Here is an 11,067-nt window from a genome sequence, read left to right as displayed (position 1 = left end):
ATGCATTACCCAAAGAGCAACATTGAGTTTGCTCTAACTTTCTATCAGTAAGTCACTTTTAGCACCACCAAGATCACAACTCTCATAGTTGATAAATTTCACCATTATCCGAGTAAGATTGTCCCATTCCACCGAAGTTGGCTCTCCTAATGTTTATTAAAAATTTGGTAGGGAGAGCTTTGTCGCGCTTGTGATTCTACCCCACTCGAATCTGGATTAGTCATAAGAAAATCCTACCATGGATGAAATATTAATTAAGCGAACTTACATATTAACTTACTTACATTTATGTTCACACTTAATTCAAGTAAGGAAATGTCTGTCCTCATCTCCCATTGATTTTTCTTTGGCCACAACACAAATCCCTCAACAATACGATGGACAAAACCAGTCACCATCAGTGATATCTTATACAAGAAAAATAAGACCATCCCATGAAAAGAACTAAGATCCAAGACCAATTATTTGTGTGAAAGTACTGAGTTGAAAAATTATAATAAGTAATAACAAGGTAGCATTAAATAAATATTGCATGATTGAGAAGGAAAATGGATAATCTACCTTCCTACAGAGACATGTCTTATGAAATTAAGACAGACATTGATCACATAAAATAACTTCACCACCATAGTAGCAAACAGAACAAATGTAGTGATCATTCTCCCCTTGACACAAACAAATGCATGGTTTTTCCTTAGTTTCCTTTATCCTATGATCTTATTATTTGTATCTGAGAATCTAAGAGTGACCTACCATCTACCAAAACTATATTAGATGATTTTACAATTGAACAAAACCGCAGGATAAGCATCAATTTACCACAGATGATCAAACGTGACGTCTCAACTCAAAACCTTAAAACATTTTAGTTTTTAGTTTATTCCACTTGGGGGGCGTTTGATATGAGAGATATTTTTTTTAACCGAGAAAAAAAAGTTACTGAGAATATGACAAGATTTTTTATCCTAGGCAAGTTAAAAAAGGTGTTTGGTATGCCAAAATTTTTGTCGGAAATATTGAGTTATTTTTATAATACTATGTTTGGTTGGTTATGAAATATAAGTGGGAATATAGAATAAAATTACAAAATTACCCATGTTGTTTGAAAATTTGTTGCCATCATTTTTTTTATAAAAGGACCGTGGATATAGCTTACAGGTCACTTCTTTATAAAAGGACAGTGTACTATTTATATGCATATCAAGATTTTCGGTTATATGATAAAATAAATACCGCAAGTGAAATTGCATTTAAACTTGCCAATGTCTAGTTCAATTTTTTTTTCATGGGAGACATTTTAGCTTGGTATTATTCAATATATCTCATACCAAACATGATACACATTTTTTCCCCACCCCACTTTCCCAAGAATTTTATCAAAATCTTTATACCAAACACCCCCTTCAAAGAGAGTCTTTGAATTCCCAAGATATACTGTCTGACAACAATTACACTTGATTCCATCACAGAGTTATTCGCCCCTCAGCCATAGAACGGTGCCTGCTTTTTCCCTGGTAATAAGCCTTAGACCTTTTCCAATTGATAGGCTTGCAGCCACACTATATATACTATGTAACTCAGGCTCCTCCGAAAGCAATTGGTATACTCTATGTAATAAATCACCAACTCCAAACTTGATTTGACATTTTCCACATTAATGAGTGAGACATTTAAAGGTTGCATGCCACAAATAGTCCATTTAGGAATATTTTCTTTGATACAAAATCTGCATGCTTGGTGGAGTAGTTGCCACTCTTGGGAATCAAACACACTACTCTTTGCGCAAATCTCTGTGCGCAAATCAAATCCTAGGGTCTAATTGGTTGAACTAATGCCCCTTCTTTTATTAGTAATTTGAAAAATCTATCCTTACGCTAATAGATTGTTCTTTGCTTCAGCTGTCCATTTTTTTTATCAGCTCAGTTCCTCTTGAATACAAGTGAATAATATTCCACAATAAATTGAGGACAATAAAAAAGATAGTTACAATAAACTATTTCATATATCTTCATACATAAAAATATTAGCTATTATAATAAAATGCACTCTTTTACAAGATTAAAATTATTATTTTTTAAATGAATTGCAATGTTTAAGTGTGAATAAAATCTACTTTAAAAGATGAAAATCTGATTTTAGATTTTGTTCTTCTTTTGATTAACATTTTGTATCATCGCATATAATTAATTTGATTGTTTTAAAATGAGTGTGAAAAAAATAAATTAAACATCTCATGTTTGGGTAGACAGTTACATTAGAACTTGAGGAGAGAATTCTACCCTTTGAATATGGAGCATACACTTCAATTTTGACTTGCTAGTTGGTACTAGGAGTCACCTTAACATTAGCACATTGAAGTGTGGTGGCTTTTTATATAAAAAATTATGGCTATGTGTGCGTGGAAAAATTAATTATTCCTTTAAATAAAGTAAAACAAGCGCTAGATTCACTAAACGCTCGTGATTTTTATTTATTTTTTAATTAAAGAAGAGGGGGGGGGGGGGGGGGGGGGGGGGGGGGGGCTAATGAGTATAATATCCCTTATTAATGGAGAAATAATAAATTACTCCATGCACTTATGTTAATAAAAGATAATTTTGGTAGTTAATTCCTCAATAATTGAGCTTGCCATTCTTTGTGGTAATTTTTTTTTTCTTTATAATGATTTGTTCTCATCTATTTGGTGTTTTCTATATAAAGCCATCCATCACCATCTATATAAAATATTAAAATATTTGTACTGCTTTTGGTTTCAATTCTGTGAACAACTACATTTATTCAGTCACAGTTGTAGTGACGTAAGACTTAGTACATGATGTCGAATATGTTATGGTTGTTTCCCTAAAAGTTTAAAAAAGAATATCATATATGATGGACACAGAACCATTGAAAAGATAAAGTTGAGAAGGATTTTTAATTTCCACCAATTACACATGCACATTGACCTTCCATTTAGACAAAATTGTAAATGACAATTTTGATTAACATTTAAGAGATGGAAGAAGGAAATAGTCATGCAGATTCAGTACCGCTTTATGTTTTTCCACATTCAAAATTAAGATCAGGTAGAAAATATACACAGTGCAAACTAACAAAATTGAAAGACGCTCCATGCCCTGTCAATTTTTTATCTATCCAAAACCATTCAAAAATGCTGCTTCAGACCCATTATTGGATTCACAATTAGGCAGTAAATGCGCATTTGGCTCCACCACAGTCAAATTTACTTTTCGACTTTACAAACTCAGATAAAGGCAACTGTGCAATTGTGCAAGGTTGTAAAACAATTCATGGCAAAAACATCAGACAGGTTCCCACTTATACACAGGTATTATTACTTTCTACAAAGAAACTAAAGTTGAGGTGAGCGTGGTTGGATTGAACACTTCAATTCTCTTCAAAAAAATCTTCCCAGCTCACTACTTCAATTCCCTGCAGTGCTGCTCATAATGACATTCTGAAATCCTCCTCAAGCCTTCCTCACTTTCCTTCGACTGTAGTACTTATATGAGCCACTATACCTACCACCCTCTTTTACAAGAGAGCACTGTGGATTGGTTCTATTATGGCACTGTTGATCCTCAGGACTTAGTTGCTTCACCTGAGATCCCATGAAATATCATCAGTCTTGACTGAAACAAGAAATGACACTACAAAAGTAATAAAGGAACAGGTGGAGAACAAAGTCTGAATCACAAACAATTTGGACAACAAGATTAAGTACCATGGTGACCGGGTCAATAACACTGCTACCAAGATGATCATTGTTGTCTGCACAAGTACTGGAAAAATATCACATTCGTTAGATACAACACCATCATCATTTCCCAACATAAAATCTCTTAACAACAAAGCTATGGTGACAAAATAGCCTATATGTATATATATATATATATATATATATATATATATATAATGATTATTCTACTATGAGAGTTTAAACCCGTAACTTTCAATTACAAACGGAACAACTTTATCACTGTTCTAGCCTAGGCTTGTCCGCTTTGACAAAAAAAACATTTTATATTAAAACATTTTTCGGAAATCCACAGAGAAGCCAAGAAATAATTTCGCAAAGAGATCAGAGAGAGCACATATATTGCTAAAAACTTTGGCATATTTTAGTACACACAGAATCCTGACAACCATAGACATATCATATCCACTAATACATTAATAATATCATCAAGACCTGGTTTCATTATTGATAGTTTAATATGTGAATCATACCCAAATAGATCACAAGAATTAACGCAGGATACATTATGTCAGAAAAATTCTTTCCTATAAAAGAAATACCAGCATATGAACTTCCATTGCAAATAAAGTTCCGAATTTCAAAATTTCCATTTATTTAATAACAATTAAAAGGGTTTGTTCTTATACCAAGAATTGATTCAGATGCAACTTTTTAAGTGAAGATTTCATTTAGCATTTTCTTTGTTTTCCTTCCTTTCCCTGGTCAATGGTCCAGAATACTATATTGCCTATGCAGTCTCTCTCTCTCTCTCTATTAAGAAGCATTTAATGCAATTATAATCTTGTTTTTCTTATAAGGTTTGGACTAAATAGACAGAGGTGAGACATACACCCCCATTTGTTGATCCATCAACCCTCTGTTGTCAATCTCTTCTGCTTGGTATACTTCAGAGTCTGGACTAGACTTTTCAAAGTCAACCCTACAACTTCCAGAGAAAACATCATTTTGTTTTTGTTGGGCATCTGCAAAATGAAACAATAAATTTGTAATCCACTTAGCCCAGAATAACTTATTTACTTGTCTCCTTTACAACAAGAAGAATCATAAAAGTTTACAAACCTATTGACGAAACTGAATCTGGAGATGGAATCTTTGTTAACAGCTTCTGGCACATGATGGAACCCTGAAAATCTAGGAAAGTATAGTCCAGAAATTCTGATCTCTCAAGATTTGTCATCTTTGCAAAGCCGAAAGAACTTGTCCACGTTTCTAGCACACTAGGAACAGCAGGCAAAACGAGCCTCTCAACTCCTAATTGCATGAGCTTCTGATGAAACGGGCAAAAAAATTAAGGGCTTACAATCAAGGAAAAAAGAGAACAAAAAGGGCAAATGTGTCCTTTGTGTATTACCTTTTCAAGCTCAGTCATTAAAACGCGACACATTCCATGGCGACGATACTGTGATCTGGTACCAACAAGAGGTATTTCTGCTACCTTATCTCCATAGACCCTAAAAGGTTGAAACAGAAAATCAAGATGACCATAACACAACAAGGCATAAAAAACTGCAGCAGAAATAGAACATGGAATCATACAGTCCAATAAAGCAAACCACTTGATGGTAATAGATCCCATACTCACCTAACAGTTGCCACACTAATCAGTTCTTCATTTCTCTCCAGAAGTACAGTATAGAAACCCTGGAAATTTAATCGATTAAGCTCTGACCTACAAAGTTCCAAAGCACAGATATCAGGTATTGGCCCCAGAGATATAACAATAATGTGAGGACAATTTAGAAACAGATAACATGATCATGGACAGAGCAAACATGGTAGATATGATCAAATTCATTAGTAAATAGTATAACTGTTTTGCTGTATAGGGCCGTATTTTAAATGAAACTTCCCTATGAGAAGTATGATTCACCTACCTGAGATTATCCATCAACAATAACCCAAAATAATTTTTTTTTTTTTAACTCAAAAGTCACTAATCAAAAGCAATACATTTTTTCTGCAGAAAATACAATAAAAATCAACCAAGGCAAGGATTCTCTTCTTGTTAAATAAGACTAATGGAAACAGTGATATCATTTCTAGGAATGAAATATTGTCACATGAACAACCTTACCTATAGGCAAAAATACAACTATTCCAATTGAACATCCGAGGAAAGTGAGATTAATAAGCGTAATATCATCAGGTTACAATTTCCGAAAGATAAAACTATGGCCAGCAGGTCCCTGCATATGATTTCCAGACTACGTATATGATTGGTGTAGCACAAACACAATATACAAACAATAATAACAAAATATTATGACCATATCTTGAAGGATAAGAATTTCAGACCATCTGCTGAATATAACATCTTCCATGAGATCTCTGCTAGAGTAAGGTTCCTTTAGGGGCTCGAAACATTCATGCATCACCGAAAGAGCAACATTAAGTTTGCTGTAACTTTCTACCAATAAGTCACTTTTAGTACTACCACGATCACAGCTCTCAGAATTGATAAACTTCACCAATGTCCAAGTTAGATTGTCCAAACCCACTGAAGCTGGCACTCCTAATAGTTTGTGCAGGCCGGCATATATCTGCAAAAAATAGACATGAGAATGTAGAGTAGAATCAGTGTCCTAAAAGACCTTTTCTAGTAGCGTATGTCAAAGACACACAGCCTTGAATGCTTTTATGGCTGCTTGTCAAGTAATGAAATGTATCATAACCAAAATCAAGCATCATTAATTCCATATATTCTAATATGTAACTGTTGACCAGAATCACATAAGCAAAAATATTGACAGTAAGTTCAATCTTGTTTCAAAAAACAAGCACTCAAATAATGCTTCCAATGAAAGTAAAAGTAGAATAAATTAATAAAGAAAGGGGAAAGAAAATCCTCAAGGTAAATAAAAAGGAACTGCTAATTTTCATCCAAGATGTGACTAAAATTTTCTTAAAACTAGAAGAAAGAAGAGAGGTGGATTTAATGTACCTTTTCACAGTTTTTTCCACAGAACCAGTTTTTTTTCAGGTACCTTCTTGATTTATCTACAGCTTTATTTTTCACGCACCTAAAATGATCTACAGAATGTTGACAAAGATGAGACCATAAGCATTGCAATATTGATCTACATATGCACAAAAATACACACTCAGAAGATATTCAGGCATGGATGAAATATCAAAGTGAACATACATATACTTACATTTATGTTCACACTGAATGCAAGTAAGGAAATGTCCATCCTCATCTCCATTGATTTTGCGTCGGCCACAAATCCCACAACGACACGATGGACAAAACCAGTCACCATCAGGAATATCCTATCCAGGGAAAATGAAACCAGTCCATTTCAACAACTCAGATCCAAGACCAATAACAAGGGTAAAATTAAGGAATTGAAGTAATATGTAATAAAAAGATAGCATTAAATATGCATGATTGAGAAGGAAAATGGTTAATCTACCTCCATACCAAGACATGTCTTATGAAATGAAGACGGACATTGATCACATAAAATAAGTTCACCACCATAGTGGCAAACAGAACAAATGTAGTCATTCTTGCCTTGAGACAAACCATCGCATGGTTTTTCCATAGTTTCCCTTATCCTATGGTCTTGCATTAATTGTATCTGGCAATCTAAGAGTGACCTACCATCTTCTAGAAAGATACTAGAAGTGGGTCTGCGGGTACTACTACCGCTAGCATGATTTTCAAAGCCAACAAGACTGAATACAGTCTGACAACAGTTACATTTGATTCCATCGCGAGTTATTCGTCCATCAGCCATAGAATGGTGCCTGCTTTTTGCCTGGTAATAAACCTTAGACCTTGGTAGCACTACGTTGCTGTCTATCAACCAAGACAGAACATTTTGAAGTTTATGGTGTGACAAACAAGGGGCAGACACCTGTTGCACCCTTTTACTTGATCGTAGTAGCACTCGTAGAGGTAATCTATTCCTTTGGCGCTTAGGTAGGCTAGCCTTTGAATTCCTCAAGCGTTTCCGTTTCCGCTTCCGATTTGCAGTAGATCTGCTTGCAGCTACACCATCTATGCCATGTAATGAAGGTTTCTCCGGAAGCAATTGGGATACTCTATGTAATAAATCACCACTCTGAACTTGATCAACATTTTCCTCATTACTGATTGAGTCAATGGTACGATGCCTTATACTCTCATCATCTTGGGACGGCAAAGAGATTGTGTTTGAGTCCTTTTGCATGACTTTACAAACTTCAATGAGTGAGGGGAAAATCTTCTGGTCCTGTTTGTCAGGCGACTTGTACCTGTAATGTTTATCACCAACACTATCTGCATTCCACTCAATTTTCCAACCAAGATAAGCAATATGTTTTTGTAATTTTTTTCTCCAAAGTTCCATGCTCCAACAAATAGGTGAAGCAAGTGCATATTGCTTAACGGCATCAGGACAAAATTCAACTTCAGACAACATAAGAGGTTTCCAGCGTGTGGACCTTAAAAGAGTCGAGGATCTATTTTCTCTCTTATTTTTAAAACAGTTAGCACCTGAAACTACTTCAACAGCACAATCGGAGGAAATTTCAGTTTGAAACTCTGATAAGACCTCTTCAATTGGAGGAAGAGGATCTTTCTGCATCAAGATTTCCTTTTCAGGTAATGTTGTGTTCAAGTGCCCATTAGCCACAGGTTCAACTGGCTCCACCTCTGGTGTTTCATTGAATAAACTCCTTGGAAGGTTTAAGACTGAGAAAACTACTTCTACAGTAATAGCAAAGTAATCATTAACTACCTCCATTACCATGTCTCTCCATAAGTCCTTCACATTGAATGTCCATTCCTCAATCCTGTCAAAATCACTTTTTCCCTGTACATCATACCAAATCTGCTTTGCTGAAACTGTAACAAATGATGTCCTCTCACACTCCTCAATTAATTCAAGAAACACCCATTTCCCTCGCTGCTCCCACTTCTCTGTAACTTCATCCCAGTCCTGAGTAATCCGAAGTTGGTGGATTCCAACATTCATTTCATCACCCAAATCAGGGAAAAACACACTCCTCTCCTCCTTCTCATCATTGTGATCAAATATAACACCTTCCCACCAAGCTTCCTGATAGTTCACATCAACACACAGACCAAATTTAAGGTTCCTTTTATCCAACTCAATCAAAGGAGGCACTGGCCTAATGAAACCGCGCTTATAGCAATCTGAAGAACAACTTTTACCATCCAAAGCATCCGAAACACTCACTACGTCCTCAAAATTCTTAATCCCATCATCATCCAAAATATTCTCATATCTGACATGGCGCTCCAGCTTCCCGCAATGGATAACTGTCGCCGGGTGCCATGACCCCAGAAACCCATCCTCTACACTCCTCAACTGAAAAATTCCAAAAGACACATTTCAAATGTTCAGATAAATTAAAAAACTACGAACTAATGTTAACTACCAAGTAGCTTAAAAAAATGAAGCAAGTGATCATGACCGAAAATTTCAAAAACACTGCAAACAAAAGACAACTTAATATTATCTTACCATAAACAATCCCCCAAATAAAAAAAAATAAAAAAAATACTTTGCATGAAGGCAAAAGGAACAATGCACAGCACAGCAAACAATGAAAAAAGGTAATTTAATCATGAAAACAACAATCGTGTGTGTAATGTGTAATGTAGCTGAAAAACATCAAAACACAGTGACAGACAAACGTTAAAAATAATCAAAACGAAGAATTGACAATAACAACGTAAACCAAATAAGCAAAATTAGAAACACATGCACAAAGATAGAAAACCAATAAAGAACACATTTTTCATTTAAATAACAAAAGTTAAAGAATCATCCAAAAAATTAAAAAAAAAAAAAAATTTCTAAAAAAGACTCTAAAAATTCCAGCAATAAAAAAAATTATATCCTTTTAAAAAAATTTGACATTACCTCAACACGTTCATTGATTCGAAGCTTTTTTTTTGTGAAGCTTCTTTGACGCTTCTTCCTCCCAGAACCCATCACTCTCTCTACCGTTCATTCGGTGGTCTATCAAATCGTTGATTCGTGGGTACCAAGTAACACTCACTACTCTCTCTCTCTCTCTCTCACTAAGACTGAGTAAGTGTGAGTGTGTGTATGTAGCGAAGTGAAACCGTGACTCTCTACTTTCCTTTTTTTTTTAGAGAGGATCCTATTCGTCCACGTCATTATCGCCTTATGCATGTTTGCTTACGTGGCGATCTTCTTGACTCTACTCAGTGAGAGAGGACCCATGAAAATTGATATGGCTTCAGGTAGATAATTTATCCTCCCTCTTAAAGAAAACTATAAAAATTCTTTATTTAATGAGATTTGTATCTAATTTCACTCTACTTTTATAAAAGTGGAAAACAAATATTTCACGTAACTCTAAAATCAATATTTTTAACCTCAAGTTGTTATTATCTTGGATTGTAAATACAGAGATTGCATATTATGTTTTTTTTTTATAAAAATTATTTAATGAGACTTAAATTAAAAAAATTCAACCGAGTGATGGAGGAGGAATTGAATGTCAATGGGTTAAAAATAACAAAAGCGACAATAATGTTTAATTTATTATATTAGTATTTATTTTTATTTTTTATTTGATCTTACTATTTATTATTTATTACATAAGTAAGGGTAACTAAACTTGAACTCTTGTTTGTCCTCAGTTAAAGAAGATAAAAGAGGATGCAAAAAGGAATAGAAAAGATCTGAATAGCAAGGGATATTAAAAGTGAATCTCTACAAACACAACAATACAACCAGGCATACTAATCGATTTAATCAAGATTTGAGAGGAAACGTAATTACAAGTTAGCGTTAGTTCTCAATTGATTTTTGGAACAACAGAAAATGAAAATTTCAAAGAGAAAAACACACGTGAAGTCAATGCCTTGCTCACAAGTTATTCATTGTACTCATACAATGGGTATGTGTTTCAATCAAATCTTATCGTTGAAAACACTATTATCATAGACTTTGATCTTACTGTTACTTTCGGCACTTATAAAAATGGGTATTATAAAATAATTTTATTTTCTACAGTGGCCTAATGCGCCGGGCTATGTGACATTTTATGTGGTCAAAAGTCAAAACCGCTAGACTTCATAGCTATTTACATGTTGAAATACTCAACGCATGTGTGACATGTGTCACATTGTGATAAACTCACGTGTGACATGTGTCACATTGTAATAAACTCGCTGGGCTGAGCAGCTGGTTACGTGCATGTGTGACACATGTTATTTAAATGAATTTTTTTTATAGCTAAATTTTTTTTTTAAAAAACGGAAAAAAATTAAATAACATTAATTTAACACTCCTAAATTTAATTACTTAACATTTATA

General features: G+C 34.4%; 1 protein-coding gene across 1 annotated transcript; it reads right to left on the bottom strand.

Annotated features, from left to right (window-relative positions):
- Positions 1 to 3,446: 3,446 nt before the first annotated feature.
- Positions 3,447 to 9,711, bottom strand: LOC133306221 (uncharacterized). The gene is made up of 11 exons (XM_061506515.1): positions 9,640 to 9,711; positions 7,177 to 9,081; positions 6,916 to 7,033; positions 6,702 to 6,790; positions 6,056 to 6,300; positions 5,343 to 5,429; positions 5,112 to 5,211; positions 4,820 to 5,027; positions 4,590 to 4,722; positions 3,725 to 3,782; positions 3,447 to 3,601 (listed from the first exon to the last, which is right to left on the bottom strand). Exons 1-11 carry the CDS (start codon positions 9,709 to 9,711, stop codon positions 3,470 to 3,472), a joined length of 3,147 nt encoding a protein of 1,048 aa, XP_061362499.1. The 3' UTR covers positions 3,447 to 3,469.
- Positions 9,712 to 11,067: the final 1,356 nt, after the last annotated feature.

The sequence above is a fragment of the Gastrolobium bilobum genome, unplaced genomic scaffold (genome assembly GCF_033153095.1).
Source record: "Gastrolobium bilobum isolate Gb01-03AN ecotype WA unplaced genomic scaffold, APGP_CSIRO_Gbil_v1 utg4894, whole genome shotgun sequence".
Taxonomy (NCBI): domain Eukaryota; kingdom Viridiplantae; phylum Streptophyta; class Magnoliopsida; order Fabales; family Fabaceae; genus Gastrolobium; species Gastrolobium bilobum.
This window is presented reverse-complemented; position numbering and strand designations above follow the sequence as displayed.

Bases quoted from the DNA above. Each gene is read 5' to 3' on its own strand.
- LOC133306221 (XM_061506515.1), bottom strand. From the start codon at position 9,711: ATGGGTTCTGGGAGGAAGAAGCGTCAAAGAAGCTTCACAAAAAAAAAG. The intron at 5,430-6,055 runs GTCTGAAATTCT...GGAACTTTGTAG, and splicing joins GATGTTATATTCAGCAGATG to GTCAGAGCTTAATCGATTAA. The intron at 4,723-4,819 runs GTTTGTAAACTT...TTCATTTTGCAG, and splicing joins AGATTCAGTTTCGTCAATAG to ATGCCCAACAAAAACAAAAT.